Raw genomic sequence first — 18488 nt, 5'->3', positions numbered from 1 at the left:
CTCCGGGCTATTGTGAATAGAGCTGCAATGAACATTTTGGTACATGTCTCTTTTTGAATTATGGTTTTCTCAGGGTATATGCCCAGTAGTGGGATTGCTGGGTCATATGGTAGTTCTATTTGTAGTTTTTTAAGGAACCTCCATACCGTTCTCCATAGTGGCTGTACCAATTCACATTCCCACCAGCAGTGCAAGAGTGTTCCCTTTTCTCCACACCCTCTCCAGCATTTATTGTTTCTAGATTTCTCTTTTTTTTTTTTTTTAATTAGTTTCTGCTTTATAACAAAGTGAATCAGTCATACATATACATCTGTTCCCACATCCCTTCCCTCATGCATCTCCCTCCCTCCCACCCTCCCCATCCCACCCCTCCAGGCGGTCACAAAGCACCGAGCTGATCTCCCTGTGCTCTGCGGCTGCTTCCCACTAGCTATCTACCTTACGTTTGGTAGTGTATATATGTCCATGCCTCTCTTTCGCTTTGTCACAGCTTACCCTTCCCCCTCCCCATATCCTCAAGTCCATTCTCTAGTAGGTCTGTCTCTTTATTCCCGTTTTGCCCCTAGGTTCTTCATGACATTTTTTTTTTAAAATTCCGTATATATGTGTTAGCATATGGTATTTGTCTTTCTCTTTCTGACTAACTTCACTCTGTATGACAGACTCTAGGTCTATCCACCTCATTACAAATAGCTCAGTTTCGTTTCTTTTTATGGCTGAGTAATATTCCATTGTATATATGTGCCACATCTTCTTTATCCATTCATCCGATGATGGACACTTAGGTTGTTTCCAGCTCCGGGCTATTGTGAATAGAGCTGCAATGAACATTTTGGTACATGTCTCTTTTTGAATTATGGTTTTCTCAAGGTATATGCCCAGTAGTGGGATTGCTGGGTCATATGGTAGTTCTATTTGTAGTTTTTTAAGGAACCTCCATACCGTTCTCCATAGTGGCTGTACCAATTCACATTCCCACCAGCAGTGCAAGAGTGTTCCCTTTTCTCCACACCCTCTCCAGCATTTATTGTTTCTAGATTTCTTGATGATGGCCATTCTGACTGGTGTGAGATGATATCTCATTGTAGTTTTGATTTGCATTTCTCTAATGATTAATGATGTTGAGCATTCTTTCATGTGTTTGTTGGCAGTCTGTATATCTTCTTTGGAGAAATGCCTATTTAAGTCTTCTGCCCATTTTTGGATTGGGTTGTCTGTTTTTTTGCTATTGAGCTGCATGAGCTGTTTATAAATTTTGGAGATTAATCCTTTGTCAGTTGCTTCATTTGCAAATATTTTCTCCCATTCTGAGGGTTGTCTTTTGGTCTTCTTTATGGTTTCCTTTGCTGTGCAAAAGCTTTGAAGTTTCATTAGGTCCCATTTGTTTATCTTTGTTTTTATTTCCATTTCTCTAGGAGGTGGGTCCAAAAGGATCTTGCTGTGATTTATGTCATAGAGTGTTCTACCTATGTTTTCCTCTAAGAGTTTGATAGTTTCTGGCCTTACATTTAAGTCTTTAATCCATTTTGAGCTTATTTTTGTGTATGGTGCTAGGGAATGATCTAATCTCAAACTTTTACATGTCCCTGTCCAGTTTTCCCAGCACCACTTATTGAAGAGGCTGTCCTTTCTCCACTGTACATTCCTGCCTCCTTTATCAAAGATAAGTTGGCCATATGTGCGTGGGTTTATCTCTGGGCTTTCTATCCTGATCCACTGATCTATCTTTCTGTTTTTATGCCAGTACCAGACTGTCTTAATTACTGTAGCTTTGTAGTATAGTCTGAAGTCAGGGAGCCTGATTCCTCCAGCTCCGTTTTTCGTTCTCAAGATTGCTTTAGCTATTCGGGGCCTTTTGTTTTTCCAAACAAATTTTGAAATTTTTTGTTCTAGTTCTGTGAAAAATGCCATTGGTAGTTTGATAGGGATTGCATTGAATCTGTAGATTGCTTTCGGTAGTAGAGTCATTTTCACAATATTGATTCTTCCAATCCAGGAGCATGGTATATCTCTCCATCTATTTGTATCATCTTTAATTTCTTTCATCAGTGTCTTATAGTTTTCTGCATACAGGTCTTTTGTCTCCTTAGGTAGGTTTATTCCTAGATATTTTATTCTTTTTGTTGCGATGGTAAATGGGAGTGTTTTCTTGATTTCATTTTCAGATTTTTCATCATTAGTGTACAGGAATGCCAGAGATTTCTGTACATTAATTTTATATCCTGCTACTTTACCAAATTCATTGATTAGCTCTAGTAGTTTTTCGGTAGCATCTTTAGGATTCTCTATGTATAGTATCATGTCATCTGCAAACAGTGACAGCTTTACTTCTTCTTTTCCAATTTGGATTCCTTTTATTTCCTTTTCTTCTCTGATTGCTGTGGCTAAAACTTCCAAAACTATGTTGAATAAGAGTGGTGAGAGTGGGCAGCCTTGTCTTGTTCCTGATCTTAGTGGAAATGGTTTCAGTTTTTCACCATTGAGGACAATGTTGGCTGTGGGTTTGTCATATATGGCCTTTATTATGTTGAGGAAAGATCCCTCTATACCTACTTTCTGCAGGGTTTTTATCATAAATGGGTGTTGAATTTTGTCGAAAGCTTTCTCTGCATCTATTGAGATGATCATATGGTTTTTCTCCTTCAACTTGTTAATATGGTGTATTACATTGATTGATTTGCGTATATTGAAGAATCCTTGCATTCCTGGGATAAACCCCACTTGATCATGGTGTATGATCCTTTTAATGTGCTCTTGGATTCTGTTTGCTAGTATTTTGTTGAGGATTTTTGCATCTATGTTCATCAGTGATATTGGCCTGTAGTTTTCTTTCTTTGTGACATCCTTGCCTGGTTTTGGTATCAAGGTGATGTCGGCCTCGTAGAATGAGTTTGGGAGTGTTCCTCCCTCTGCTATATTTTGGAAGAGTTTGAGAAGGATATGTGTTAGCTCTTCTCTAAATGTTTGATAGAATTCACCTGTGAAGCCATCTGGTCCTGGGCTTTTGTTTGATGGAAGATTTTTAATCACAGTTTCAATTTCAGTGCTTGTGATTGGTCTATTCATATTTTCTATTTCTTCCTGAGTCAGTCTTGGCAGGTTGTGCATTTCTAAGAATGTGTCCATTTCTTCCAGGTTGTCCATTTTATTGGAATAGAGTTGCTTATAGTAATCTCTCATAATCTTTTGTATTTCTGCAGTGTCAGTTGTTACTTCTCCTTTTTCATTTCTAATTCTATTGATTTGAGTCTTCTCCCTTTTTTTCTTGATGAGTCTGGCTAATGGTTTGTCAATTTTGTTTATCTTCTCAAAGAACCAGCTTTTAGTTTGGTTGATCTTTGCTATCGTTTCCTTCATTTCTTTTTCATTTATTTCTGATCTGATCTTTATGATTTCTTTCCTTCTGCTAGCTTTGGGGTATTTTTGTTCTTCTTTCTCTAATTGCTTTAGGTGCAGGGTCAGGTTGTTTACTCGAAATGCTTCCTGTTTCTTAAGGTGGGATTGTATTGCTATAAACTTCCCCCTTAGAACTGCTTTTGCTGCGTCCCATAGGTTTTGGGTCGTCGTGTCTCCATTGTCATTTGTTTCTAGGTATTTTTTAATTTCCTCTTTGATTTCTTCAGTGATCACTTCGTTATTGAGTAGTGTATTGTTTAGCCTCCATGTGTTTGTATTTTTTACACATCTTTTCCTGTAATTGATGTCTAGTCTCATAGCATTGTGGTCGGAGAAGATACTTGATACAATTTCAATTTTCTTAAAATTACCGAGGCTTGATTTGTGACCCAAGATATGATCTATCCTGGAGAATGTTCCATGAGCACTTGAGAAAAATGTGTATTCTGTTGTTTTTGGATGGAATGTCCTATAAATATCAACTAAGTCCATCTCGTTTAATGTATCATTTAAAGCTTGTGTTTCCTTATTTATTTTCATTTTGGATGATCTGTCCATTTGGGAAAGTGGGGTGTTAAAGTCCCCTACTATGATTGTGTTACTGTCGATTTCCCCTTTTATGGCTGTTAGTATTTGCCTTATGTATTGAGGTGCTCCTATGTTGGGTGCATAAATATTTACAATTGTTATATCTTCTTCTTGGATCGATCCCTTTATCGTTATGTAGTGTCCTTCCTTGTCTCTTCTAATAGTCTTTATTTTAAAGTCTATTTTGTCTGATATAAGAATTGCTACTCCAGCTTTCTTTTGATTTCCATTTGCATGGAATATCTTTTCCCATCCCTTTACTTTCAATCTGTATGTGTCTCTAGGTCTGAAGTGTGTCTCTTGTAGACAGCATATATATGGGTCTTGTTTTTGTATCCATTCAGCCACTCTGTGTCTTTTGGTGGGAGCATTTAGTCCATTTACATTTAAGGTAATTATTATTGATATGTATGTTCCTATTCCCATTTCCTTAATTGCTTTGGGTTCGTTATTGTAGGTATATTCCTTCTGTTGTGTTTCTTGCCTAGAGAAGTTCCTTTAGCATTTGTTGTAAAGCTGGTTTGTTGGTGCTGAACTCTCTCAGCTTTTGCTTGTCTGTAAAGGTTTTAATTTCTCCATCAAATCTGAATGAGATCCTTGCTGGGTAGAGTAATCTAGGTTGCAGGTTTCTCTCCTTCATCACTTTAATTATGTCCTGCCACTCCCTTCTGGCTTGTAGGGTTTCTGCTGAGAGATCAGCTGTTAACCTGATGGGGATTCCCTTGTGTGTTATTTGTTGTTTTTGCCTTGCTGCTTTTAATATGATTTCTTTGTGTTTAATTTTTGACAGTTTGATTAATATGTGTCTTGGTGTATTTCTCCTTGGATTTATCCTGTATGGGACTCTCTGTGCCTCCTGGACTTGATTAACTATTTCCTTTCCCATATTGGGGAAGTTTTCAACTATAATCTCTTCAAATATTTTCTCAGTCCCTTTCCTTTTCTCTTCTTCTTCCTGAACCCCTATAATTCGAATGTTGGTGCGTTTAATGTTGTCCCAGAGGTCTCTGAGACTGTCCTCTGTTCTTTTCATTCTTTTTTCTTTATTTTGCTCTGCATCAGTTATTTCCACTATTTTATCTTCCACCTCACTTATCCGTTCTTCTGCCTCAGTTATTCTGCTATTGATCCCATCTAGAGTATTTTTCATTTCATTTATTGTGTTTTTAATCGATGCTTGATTCATCTTTAGTTCTTCTAGGTCCTTGTTAACTGTTTCTTGCATGTTGTCTATTCTATTTCCAAGATTATGGATCATGGAAATAGAATCTTGGATCAGCTTTACTATCATTATTCTGAATTCTTTTTCAGGTACACTGCCTATTACCTCTTCATTTGTTAGGTCTGGTAGGTGTTTATCTTGCTCCTTCACCTGCTGTGTGTTTTTCTGCCTTCTCATTTTGCTTATGTTACTGTGTTTGGGGTCTCCTTTTTGCCGGCTGCAGATTCGTAGTTCCCGTTGTTTTTGGTGTCTGACCCCAGTGGCTAAGGTTGTTTCAGTAGGTTGTGTAGGCTTCCTGGTGGGGGGGACTAATTCCTGTGCTCTGGTTGTTGAGGCTCGATCTTGTCTTTCTGGTGGACAGGTCCACGTCTGGTGGTGTGTTTTGGGGTGCCTATGGCCTTATTATGTTTTTAGGTAGCCTCTCTGCTAATGGGTGGGGTTGTGTTCCTGCCTTGCTAGTTGCTTGGCATAGGGTGACCCGCACTGTAGCTTGCTGGTCGTTGACTGAAGCTGGGTGCTGGTGTTGGGATGGAGATCTCTGGGAGATTTTCGCTGCTTGATATTATGTGGAGCTGGGAGGTCTCTTGTGGGCCCGTGTCCTGAAGTTGGCTCTCCCACTTCAGAGGCACAGCACTGGCTCCTGGCTGCAGCACCAAGAGCCTTTCATCCACCCGGCTCAGAGTAACAGGGAGAAAAAGTAGAAAGAAAGAATTAGTAGAAGAAAGAAAGAGAGAGGGAAAGAAAGGAAGAAGGGAAGAAAGGAAGGAAGGAAGGAAGAAAGAAAGGAGGGAGGGAGGAAGGATGGAAAGAAAGAAGGAAAGAAAGGAGGGAGGGAGGGAGGAAGGAAAGGAAGAAAGACAGGAGGGAGGGAGGAAGGAAAGAAGAAAGTGGAAAGAAGAAGGGTGGGAGGGAGGAAAGAAAAAGAAAGAAGGAAAGGAGGAGCGGAGGGAGGGAGGGAGGAAGGGAGAGTAGGAAAAAAAGAAAGAGCAGGTAAAGTAAAATAGAATAAAGTATGAAATATAGTAGCGTTATTAAAATTAGAAAGTAATTATTGAAAAAAAAAAAAAAAACCGGACCGATAGAACCCTGGGACATATGGTGGAAGCAAAGCTATACAGAGAGAAGCTTACACAGAAGATTACACATATACATTCACAAAAAGAGAGCAGGGGGAAAAATCAAAAATCTTGCTCTCCAAGTCCACCTCCTCAATTTGGGATAATTCGTTGTAAAAAGAGGAAAAGGGCGAGAAGTCTGAAATCTTGCTCTCTAAGTCCACCTCCTTAATTTGGAATAATTCGTTGTAAAAAGAGGAAAAGGGGGGAAAGTCTTAAATCTTGTCCTCAAAGTCCACTTCCTCAATTTGGGATGATTCGCTGTCCATTCATGCACTCCACAGACGCAGGGCACATCAAATGGACCGTGGAGCTTTAATCCGCTGCCTCCGAGGCTGCACAGAGAGATTTCCCTGTCTCTGCTCACAGCTCCCGGGTCTCAGCCTTGGACCCGGCCCCGCCTCTGCGCGTAGGTCGCCGGAGGGCGTCTGTTCTTCGCTCAGACAGGACGGGTTTAAAGGAGCCGCTGATTCGGGGGCTCTGGCTCACTCAGGCAGAGGGGAGGGAGGGGCGCGCAGTGTGGGGCGGGCCTGCGGCGGCAGAGGCCGGCGTGATGTTGCAGCAGCCCGTGGCGCTCCGTGCGCTTTCCCGGGAAAGCCGTCCCCGGGTCTCGGGGACCCCGGCAGTGGCGGGGTGCACAGGCCCCCCGGAAGGCGGGGCGGACAGTGACCCGCGCTCGCACACAGGCCCCGCGGCGGCGGCGGCAGCGGCGGCGGCGGCGGGCCGCGGCGGGCGGCGGTGGCGGCAGCGGCGGGCCGCGGCGGCGGGCGGCGGCGGCGGCGGCCCACGCCCGTCTCCGAGGTCCGTGCCTTACCCGCGGCTCGTGCCTGTCTCCGGCGCTTCCCCAAGCAGCCCTCTTAATGCCCTCTCCTCGCGCACCAGGAAACAAAAGGGAAAAAAGTCTCTTGCCTCTTCAGCAGCTCCAGACCCTTTCCCCGGACTCCCTCCGGGCTAGCCGTGGTGCACTAACCCCTTCAGGCTCTCTTCCTGCCGCCAGCCCCAGTCCTCTCCCTGCGCTCCGACTGAAAGCCGATACCCGAGCCTCAGCTCCCAGCCCCGCCCGCCACGGCGGCCGAGCAGACAAGCCTCTCGGGCTGGTGTGTGCCTGAGGGCACCGGTCCTCTGTGCCAGAATCTCTCCGCTTTGCCCTCCGCACCCCTGTTGCTGTGCTCTCCTCCGCTACTCCGAAGCTTTCCCCCTCCGCCACCTGCAGTCTCCGCCCGCGAAGGGGCTTGTAGTGTGTAGAAACCTTCCCCCCTTCACGGCTCCCTCCCACTGGTGCAGGTCCCGTCCCTATCCTATTGTCTCTGTTTATTCTTTTTTTCTTTTGCCCTACCCAGGTATGTGGGGAGCTTCTTGCCTTTTGGGGGGTCTGAGGTCTTCTGTCAGCGTTCAGTAGGTGTTCTGTAGGAGTTGTTCCATGTGTAGATGAATTTCTGATGTATCTGTGGGGAGGAAGGTGATCTCCGCGTCTTACTCTTCCGCCATCTTCCTCCGGGTCCTGCAAATTTCTTATTTTCATTTTTAATTATTACCACTTCACTTGCATTTAAAAACTACAGTTCTATATTTTATTCGGTTCTGAAATTTTTCACTGGGTGAGTCACACTCTAGTCCACCATACTACCAGAAACAGAGTCTCTCCTGTAGTATTTGATTCTCTTCTTGTCCCTTATCTTTACTTTAGTCTCATTCATTCTCTCTGCCTGTTCTCACTCTCTTTCTCTTTGCCTCTGTACACACACACAGATACACACATACATTCACACATTCATGCACACACACCATTGACTAGGGTTTACCAAAATGCCCAGGCAGACTGTCTCCCTCACCCACTCTCCCTGTGGCTCCTTCCTTCTTACAAGCTTCAAAGGCATTCACTACCTGAGGAAGTTACACCACTGCTTCCTCCCTGCCCTGCCTCCTGTCCCCCTTCCGCGAAGGTGTGGGATAACCAAGTTATGGAAGCAGCCATGTGGAAATCGAGGTGATGGATGTGGGTTCCCATTTTGGAACTGTGTTGATAAGCAATCCAGGGGCATTCACTGGTTGGTTGGCTTACTTATTCATTCATTCATTCAATAAACATTTACTGAGCACCTGCCCATGTGCCTTGCTCAGTACTAAACACTGAGGACATGGAAATCAATAAGATGTGACCTACACCACCTCGAGAAGCCTACAGTCCTGGACCAAGTAGAGGGATCAAACCAATTTTTACCACACCATGTGAGACATTATGAGGCAGATCTAGGTGCCAAGTGCTGTTGGACACTCATGGAGGAAGGAACCGTCGTGGAGGGATTCAGGGACATGTTGGAGAAGGTGACACTAGGCTGGGTGTTGAAGGATGAAGATACCTCTCCAGGAGAGAATCCAGGGGGAGGGCATTTCAGTGGAGGGCACAGCCTGTGCAGGACTTGGGTGAGCAATGTAGGGTGATAGGTGATAAGCTTTAAGGCAAGTTGAAGCCAGGGCAAGGAATGGCCGTGTATCATTCCAAGGAGCATTAACTTGATCCTGAAGACAGTAGACTTGAACAGCTCCTGAATCTGCCAGCCTGAAGTGCAACTATGCACTTTTTCTTTTTTTTTCAAAGTTCCCTATCTTCTTTCTCTTTCTTTCTTTCTTTCTTTCTTTCTTTCTTTCTTTCTTTCTTTCTTTCTTTCTTTCTTTCTTTCTTTCTTCCTTCCTTCCTTCCTTCCTTCCTTCCTTTCTTTCTTTCTTTCCTTCTTTCTTTTTTTTCCTCTGTCTTTCTTTTTGCCACACTGCATGGCTTGCAGGATCTTAGTTTCCCGACCAGGGATCGAACCCAGCCCCAGCAGTGAAAGTACAGAGTCCTAACCAATGGACCACTGGGGAGTTCCCCTCGCTGTGCACTTTTATAGGGGTCCTTCCCTGAGTCTTAGGGCTGCAGTCACGGGACTCAGTGAGGCCTGGGTCTTCATCTTAGAACATTAAGAATAGGGAATTCCCTGGTGGTCCAGTGGTTAGGACTCCACACTTCCACTGCAGGGGCATGGGCTTGGGGGACTAAGATCCCACATGCCACAAGGCACGGCCAAAAAAAAACCCCTCAAAACATTAAGAATAAAATAAACTTCTTGTCATTTGCTTTTTTGTGATGTATATACCCTCTTTGAAATAGACTGTTGTCCTTCTTTAGTGATCGATCCTTCCTGGCTATTGTACACCAGCTTTCTGTATGGTCTGTTTTGTCTGTACAGTCAGGGTTCACGATCGTGGGGAGGGGGCGTGTTGGCTTCCGTTTCCTGGCCCAGATCTGGACACACACCGGTGATTAAGTTTCAAATAAATGCCATCTTTGGCATTCTTGTCTTAAGATCAAGAACTATTAAGACTGTTCCCAATTCACATATGTTCAGTGTTAGCCTGGCCATTTGGAGGCTCTAACCTTTGAGTGTGAATAAACCACCTCACCTCTATGTCATCCAAGTGAATTGCTAGATTCATTGCCCCCAAGTGGCTTGAACTCTCTCTTGGTGAGCAAGAAGGGCTAGATTGACATCCTTTGAAGGCTCCCTCTGTGGTGTCACCTTCAGTCCTTGGGGCTCCCTCAGAACCGCAGTGGGAGGTTAGAGGCTCTCGTCCCTCCTTGTACCTGAGAACAGAGCGGACTGGCCACTCTTCCTTGCTGCCTATAGGTCTCTGGTCATAGAGGCCCCACTGATTTTTCCTCCCACACTGGAGGCAGACAGGTGGCCAGCAGCATCTCCTGGGGAATGTGTGCTGCGAACTGTTACCTCTTCATTAATACTCTTCTCAGGGAGGTCTGTAGGGTGCATAGCTCTGGAGAGAGCCTCAGCCTTGGAGGCTGCTGGATGGAGGATACCCCTGGGGCCCAAGTGTGGGCAGGCGGAGACCTGGAGTTCTGACTCCTGCCTGGATCGTATCTTCCTGGGCACAGCTGTGGCCTTCCCCTCCCTCAGTCTCTCCCCCGCTATCCAAAAGGGGGGCCTTAGTGGGGTCATATCTTCTACAGTCTCCATCTGCCCCTTTAGAACCTGCTCACAGGAGATGATGGAGCCCAGGGGGGATGATAGAGCATGAGATGATAGAGCCCAGGGGGATGACCTGTCCCCTTCACATTTTCAGGACCAGTGAGTTGGGTGAGATTTAATGGACACCAACAGTGTCTGTTCTGCTTGGCTTTGAGGCATCTGTCAGCACCACTGAGTTTTGTAGTCCACCCATGTGGTAGGGGCCTGGACTCAAGCTGAGCCTTGGAAAGTAGCATTTGTCCTGTGGAACTGTACAGAGAGAGTCGCTGCTGCTTTCCAGAACCGCGTAGGACTGTCTGAGCCTGTGCAGGGCCATCATTGGAGCTGGTTCACGCCACCTCCGACAGACTAGCCTGCACACAGCACATACCCATCAAGGAGGGAGAGGGCTGAGTGTTTTCTTCCTGCTGCCCAGTTTCCCCAATAAATACAAGGGAGAAAAGCACCAGTCGCCCTGAGACACTGAGCAGACCTCAAGGAAAAGCATTAAGATTACAGCCAAAGTTCATCTTGACACATGGAATCTCCAGAACCACGACTTTGGCTTCTTGGCTCCAAAAGTCCCTGCCTGAAGTTTTCAAAACATTCCTTGATTTGAGTTTAAGTTACAGGCCTCAGATTCTGATGGAGTCCATGCTTCCAGATGCAGAAAAACAAACCAAAAAAATGACCTCACTTCATCGTGTCTTCTTTGGGTTTTGTTTTCCTTTCTCAGCAACTTGTGTTCAATTCAGTGACCAATTGCTTGGGACCACGCAAGTTTCTGCACAGTGGGAAACTCTACAAGGCCAAGAGCAACAAGGAACTGTATGGCTTCCTCTTCAACGACTTCCTCCTGCTGACCCAAATCATAAAGCCCCTGGGCTCTTCGGGCACCGACAAAGTCTTCAGCCCCAAATCGAACCTGCAGTATAAAATGTACAAAACCGTAAGTTTGATTCTAGATTGCAACATCAGGGTTGACGTTTGGGGGAGGAGGAAGTTTCCAAAAGGAGCATTTCAGCAGGGTTTGGGGGCTGTGGCATACAGGAAGTGCAGGGGCTGAGACAGGATTTAGGGTGACCACAGCATCACGGGTCCAGCAGTATCAGAAAAGGAACAACGAAACATCTATTAGCTGTCAAGTGGCTACTGGGTCCCCCAGATGTGTTGAAGGTATGCCTTGCCCTGGTGGGGTTCCCGGTCTAGTGTGGCAGGTGTGGGAAAGCTCGAGACTAGAACTCAAGCACCCACTTCCCGAACATTCCCAGATCTCCCTCCAAACTTCTCAAGATGGTTTGGAACATCTGTGCCCCTCACCTTTTTCCAGCAAAAGCCAATCTAAATAGTCAACGTCTAGAGAATTTTCCTAAGCCCTTTATTTGGTCTGCTTCTACGTGCATGGCTGTGTTTTTTGTTTTGTTTTGTTTCTTTGTTTTTTGCGGTACGCGGGCCTCTCCTTTTTGTGGCCTCTCCCGTTGTGGAGCACAGGCTCCGCGGACGCGCAGGCTCAGCGGCCATGGCTCACGGGCCCAGCCGCTCCGCGGCATGTGGGATCTTCCCAGACCGGGGCACGAACCCGCGTCCCCTGCATTGGCAGGCGGACTCTCAACCACTGCGCCACCAGGGAAGCCCTGGCTGTGTTTGTGTGTCTTCGTGTCATGGGATATTGTTTTTCTAAACTTGTCTCTGTGTGAGTATTTTCACAGAAGAATTTTCTCTGAAGCAGCAGTTAGCTTTATTTTGGGAAAAAGCACAATGTACTTATGTAGATTGTCACTAGCAGCTTTGTATGAACAACTTGGAGAGAATTGGTTGGAGGTACAGTTGATGGAGACTGCTGATTAGGATATACTATGAGAAAAACAGACCCATCAGTTCTTATTCTGGAGGACTTTAAAAATACCTGCAAAATGGAGGGGGGAAATCCATATTTATAAGTTGCAGTATCTGAAAGTTAGTATGAACACAAAATCATTATTCTGGTATAGTTTACTGAAACACCCTCCCACCCCCGCCGCAGACACACACACACACACACACACACACACACCCTCACCCTCAGTCTAGTTTATTAGAACACGTGCACGTAAGCACACACACATATTCATAGTTTACTGCAATACATGGCCCCCAGTCTGGTTTAGTAATGTCTGTGCATTATTTTTCAGCCTATTTTCCTGAATGAGGTTCTAGTAAAATTACCCACTGACCCTTCCGGGGATGAACCCATCTTCCACATTTCCCACATTGACCGAGTCTACACGCTCCGAGCAGAAAGCATAAACGAAAGGTAAGACCTGCCTCCTCCCCGGCACTGGGCGCCCAGGTCCCACCAGGTGTAGGACAGATGTGGAACATTTAATTAATCAGCAGGTCCCAACGTTCCTTCAGTTGCAATGCCATCCCCTCTGGCTGGAGGTGGGGCGGGGGCATGAGGGTGGGGCGGTCTTAATACGTTTTTCTAGAGCCTCTCAGAAGTTTGACCCATGGCATGAATTCTGCAAAGTAAAATGCATTGAAATGAATTTTGCTTGAGAATTTTTAAAAAAGCAATTGTCAGAATTTGAGATAAATGGAGCATCTCGTTTCCCAAGGTTTCCCAGGTGGCAGAAACCAATAGGAAAGTGATTTGGGGATTGATAGGACCACCTAATCCTGACCCCCCACTCCTCAGCTGGCTCCCCTGGACAGACATTCTGGATCCTAGAACTATGGGCATTTTTGCTTTAATCTCATCTTCAAGGTTCTGCCCCGGAGCCAAATGAAACAGATTATTTTCTGAAGGGTGAACTTGACATAAGACCTACAGCGTTCCAAGAGCATTTGTGCCCCAAAGCAGGAAATTGGCTAAAGTCGTCATGCATATGCTTCTCGGGAAAAGGAAGGCGAAAACATCACGCCAAGATGTTGGGGAAAGCCAAGATGCTTTCCCCAGCGTGTGTGTGCTCTTTCACAGAAAGTGGTTCCTTATCTGGGAAATGGTTTCTTTCCTTGGATGGTTTAGTAAGAGAAATCCTTCTGGCCTTATTGGATTAGGCAAATATGTGATGCTTTTCAAGAAGGAAGGAAGAGGAGGTGTTGCCAACATCTCCTCCAGGGCAGCATTTATCATCATAGATTTTCTTCCACGGGGACGCAAACTCAGGTCTTGAGTACATCAGTAAAAATGTCACTCGTGCCTTTGTTGTGCATGGAAGAAATCATGATTAGCACCATGGGACATAAAACCAGACTTTCTTTGCTGAGCGTTTGTTGTAAAAATCAAACGAACAAGGCAGAGTCCTAGAAACTGAATTTGTACAGACCTGGAGCCTGAGTTCTGTTTGGCACCATTCTGTCTCTTCCTTTCCAAGGACCGCTTGGGTGCAGAAAATCAAAGCTGCTTCTGAACTCTACATAGAGACGGAGAAGAAGAAGCGGGAGAAGGCGTACCTGGGTAAATGCATCGCTGAGCAGGGGGGCCCGGGATCCCGCAGAGTGGCGGCAGAGAGCCATTTGGTTGTGCCTAGAACCCTTAGAGCTGGAAGATCGGCCTGGGGGTAGGGGAGAGCCTGAGGGGGCAGGCAGGTGGAAGAGGGAGAGCAGGGTGCAGGGTGAGGGGTGGAGGGCAGATTCCAGGATCAAGGAAGCAAGAATTCAAGGCGGGGTAGGGCTGGGGAATTGTTCTTTCAGGGGAGTATAAGACGGATCATGAGGCAAACCAGAAAGGCAGCAAATCCTAAACAGGAGCATTTTGTGTTGTTTCTCCTGCTGTCATAGTCCGTTCCCAAAGGGCCACAGGCATTGGAAGGTTGATGGTGAACGTGGTTGAGGGCATTGAACTGAAACCCTGTCGGTCACACGGTAAGGACCCAAGAGGCCCCCTCTAGCACATATTAGTGGTGGAAGCCTTTTCTGCATCCCCTCCACCTGGCTTTAAAACAAATGTGCTATTTCCAGAATCCTCAATTTCCTTCCAGACTTGGTTTTTGTACCACTTGTTAAAAAAATTTTTTTTTAAATTTTTTTCCACTGTTTTGCTTTCGAGAGAGATCTGAGTGGCTGCCCTTTCACAATACAGTCAACCCCTCTGTATCTGCAGGTTCTGAACCTGTGGATTCAACCAACCAACTGCTGATGGAAAATATTCGAAGAAAATTCGAAAACTTTCCAAAAAGCAAAACTTGAATTTGCCACACACCGGCAACGCTTTACATAGCAGTTACATTGTATTAGGTGTTACATGTAATCTAGAGATGATTTAAAGTATATGGGAGGATGTGGGTAGCAAAGACTATACCATTTTATCTAAGGGACTTGAGCATCTGAGCATTTGGGTATTTGTGGAGGGTTCTGGAACCAGTCCCCGTGGATACTGAGGGATGACTGTGGTTTTGACACAATCTAGGGCTAAAGTGAGGAGGCAGGAAAGGCTTAGTTTTGAAGCCCACTAATGTAATTATTTAAGTATTATGAATAGTTAAGTAGTATACTTTAAGTATGATGCTGGATTGTGTGAGTTTCCGCCTGGATTCTCCATTTTATGCAGCTTATTAAGTGTGGCATTGGAGTAGATCAAAATGAGGGGTGTAGGGGGAACAGCTGCCACATGACTGTGACCCCGCCACGCTCACCCAGAAGAGCTGGGTGGCATGCGGGAGCCAAGCAGGCTCTGTTCCCTCTAGGAAAGAGTAACCCGTACTGCGAGGTGACCATGGGCTCCCAGTGTCACATCACCAAGACAATCCAGGACACTCTGAACCCCAAGTGGAATTCCAACTGCCAGTTCTTCATCAAAGACCTGGAGCAGGAGGTCCTCTGCATCACCGTGTTTGAGAGGGACCAGTTCTCTCCAGACGGTGAGTAAAAAGCAGCCCCGAGGCACCCTTCCCCTTTTGCTGTCACTTGGCTTTCATGGATAAATATTTTCTACCTGGGAACTTAGTGCCCAGAATTTCTTGGGCTTCCTGCCAGAGAGATGAGGTTGGCATAAGACAAGACTCAGCATCCCCTGGAAAGAGGCCTTCACTGATGCCGGGTTGTCTCACAGAAGGTGGACAAAGCATGCTTGGTCTAGAGTGGTCCAGCTGCCCTAGACAAAGACCATGGTCCTGTGCTTCCCCAAAGCAAGTAAATGCAGAGAGAGCTATACCACAAAGCCTCCGCCCAATTCTTTAGTTCTTGGCTAAAAGCTATGATGAAAATTCATAAAACTAGCCAGTAGAGCAAGAAGAACAGTAGCCCACAAAAAATGTGGCAGAATCAATCAGTGCCCTTTGGGTGACATTTCTGGTTAATTAAAGGGATGGAATTGTGTTGGATGCATCATCCCTTCCACCAACTTTGTTTCTGCTTGAGCCTGGGAAAAAAATGGGACTGGCAATGATTCTGAGAAACTTCTCTCTCCCTTCCTCAACCCAACAAAAATAAGAGAGTAAGTTTAAAGATTGCGGTCTCAACTTAATTATATTCAAAGGAGTAAAATTAAGTGCTAGGAGTGAGGGTCCAGTGCACGCATAATCTGTGCAAGGCTTAAATTGCTCCACGTGGCTTTTGTCTTTTAGTACTTTTATATGAATTATCTCATTGTGAATTAGTTACTATTAATTATTGCCCAAAGATGGTCACATAGCTGGCTAAATGTTAGAACATGACCAGAACAATCTGACTCTTAAGTCTGGGCTCTTAAGCACTGTGTTTCAATGGCAATTTGTTTTTAAATTTATTTATTTTATTTATTTATTTTTGGCTGCGTTGGGTCTTCCATGCTGCGCACATGCTTTCTCTAGTTGCAGCGAGCGTGCTCACTAGTTGTGGCTTACGGGCTCTAGAGCGCAGGCTCAGTACTTGTTGTACACAGGCTTAGTTGCTCCGCGGCATGTGGGACCTTCCCAGAGCAGGGATTGAACCCGTGTCCCCTGCATTGGCAGGTGGATTCTCAACCACTGAGCTACCAGGGAAGTCCCTCACTGGCAGTTTTTATTCTGATAAATCAAGGCTTGAGGTTGGATTTCTTTTTTTTGTAGTAGTGAAATACCACGACACAATGGCAGCTCCACTAGAGTTTAAATTGCAAATCCTAGTATTGTTCTTACTTCAAAGATCATTTCCATGAAATGCACAAGGGGCAAAATAAACCGGTATCTTCCACCAGAAAAAATTCCCAGGTTTTAACCGTTGAAAGAAAAGCTGTTTCCTGTACAAGTGTTCCTGGATCATAGGCTATTCCAAAAACTAATTGTTGAATGAAACAATGAAGGAGTTAATGGTCTGGAGGCCCGTTTAACACCGTTGTGCATTTGCACAGCATCAAAAATGGTTTCAAACACGCTCACATCCATTCTCATACTGACACTCAATATTTGATGAAAGGTGGTGTTGAGATTGTCCTGGGAGCGTGGCTGGAAGCATGCAGCTCCCATGCTGTCTCCTTCTCCCCACACCCTCGAGTTTGCTCTCTGGCACTTACAGTGGTGCATTATAAGGACCAGCCCTTGTTCACCATCCTTGACTTTTCGAAAAGGAGTGTAACATCACGAAGCATGTTCCTGGGACAGCCCCTGGGAGAAACTACTGTCCAATGTTTGTCCCAGAAATAGCCGACTTTCTTCTGGGCAATTTCTTTAAATTTCATGTAAGTTGCACATTGTGCAGCTGATAGGACATCTGGTTCTGCATTGCCTCCCAGGAAGCTCATAGCCCTTTGGGGGTCCTCGAGTGTGAGGAAAGTGTGTGTTTTGAGCTCCTTCTGGGCTCTCCGTCATCCCCATCCTGGTACGTTTTTGTTTTCACTTCATTTAGAAATTATGCTGGGCTTCCCTGGCGGCGCAGTAGTTAAGAATTCGCCTGCCAATGCAGGGGACAAGGGTTCAAGCCCTGGTCCGGGAAGATCCCACATGCCGCAGAGCAGCTACTGAGCCTGCACTCTAGAGCCCCCAAGGCACAACTACCAAGCTTGCATGCCACAACTACTGAAGCCCATGTGCCTAGAGCCCTTGCTGTGCAACAAGAGAAGCCACTGCAATGAGAAGACCCTGCACTGCAACGAGGAGTAGCCCCTGCTCGCCGCAACTGGAGAGGACCCGCGCGCAGCAACAAAGACCCAATGCAGTCAAAACATAAGTAAATAAAATAAATAAATTTATTAAAAAAATACAAACAATAAAAATTATGCTGTCATTGTAGTCCCTGGATTCTCGGAAACTGACCTAACTCCCTTTTGGAAGAAGGAAGAGTATAACAACTTGCTGGGACATTCCCAATATGCCAAGTACCTGCCTTGAAGAGAAGGAATCCTCTCTGAGGAGGGTCTGTGTGTTTCTCCTTTCAGATTTTTTGGGCCGGACGGAGATCCGCGTGGCTGACATCAAGAAGGACCAGGGTTCCAAGGGTCCAGTTACAAAGTGTCTCCTGCTGCATGAAGTTCCCACAGGAGAGATCGTGGTCCGCTTGGACCTGCAGTTGTTTGATGAGCCTTAGGGAGCCGCCCCAGGGTGCGCTTGGCAGAGTTCCAGCCTGCGGCAGCAGATGCTGTCTGGAAATGGTGTTGCTTTTCAAGGACCACCGTTTGGTGTTCAGCCACAGGGCAACAGGACAGCAAAGACAGGACCCTCAAAGCTTCTGGGAATACTTCTCGACAATCCTTCCCCCTAAACAATTTCCCATTTTGTGAAGCAAAACTGTGTTTTCCTTTGTTTTCACTGCAGGGCTCCTCATGGCTTCCAGGGTCTTTGAAATCCCATCGCCCCCAGCTACGTTCGGTTGGGAGTCTGGCCCAGCCCTGGGCCTGAGGCTTGAGTCTGGTTACTGTAAAATAGATTTATAAATGCCATGTCTGTATTTTTGGAGAACTCATGTAATCCTCCTGTTTCTTACCTCCACCAGCCTCCAGGTAGGCCCCCTGACCTATGATGCCGAGTCCTTGGTGTGTTTAGAAATAATCATGACGATCTTGTTATTGCTTCAGAATCTCATTCTCCCACTGGGACCTCATTTGAAATGCTCCCCTGCATCTGATCACGCGGGAGATGGTCGCCTGATCAGACACTGGTCTAGCTCTTTGAAGAGCTGGTCCATGGAAGATGCCAGCAGTTGTGCTGTTAGAGCTTTTCCAGTCTCCTCCAGGTCTTTTATTGCTAGAGGTCAATGAAAACTATCACTGGCTACTATCAGGTGATCTGATTC

General features: G+C 45.6%; 1 protein-coding gene across 1 annotated transcript in view; it reads left to right on the top strand.

Annotated features, from left to right (window-relative positions):
- Nucleotides 1-17798, top strand: part of ITSN1 (intersectin 1) — a 249832-nt gene extending 232034 nt beyond the window's left edge. The window contains exons 35-40 of the mRNA XM_081234959.1: nt 11059-11271; nt 12494-12615; nt 13679-13761; nt 14085-14168; nt 14990-15163; nt 17635-17798. Coding sequence (XP_081091085.1) covers nt 11059-11271; nt 12494-12615; nt 13679-13761; nt 14085-14168; nt 14990-15163; nt 17635-17783 — 825 coding nt within the window. The 3' untranslated portion in view covers nt 17784-17798. The remainder of the gene's footprint in view (nt 1-11058; nt 11272-12493; nt 12616-13678; nt 13762-14084; nt 14169-14989; nt 15164-17634) is intronic.
- Nucleotides 17799-18488: the final 690 nt, after the last annotated feature.

Source organism: Mesoplodon bidens, assembly GCF_964165515.1.
Source record: "Mesoplodon bidens genome assembly, chromosome: 5".
NCBI lineage: Eukaryota > Metazoa > Chordata > Mammalia > Artiodactyla > Ziphiidae > Mesoplodon > Mesoplodon bidens.
Note: the sequence above shows the minus strand (reverse complement) of the source record. Positions and strands in the feature narration are given on the sequence as shown.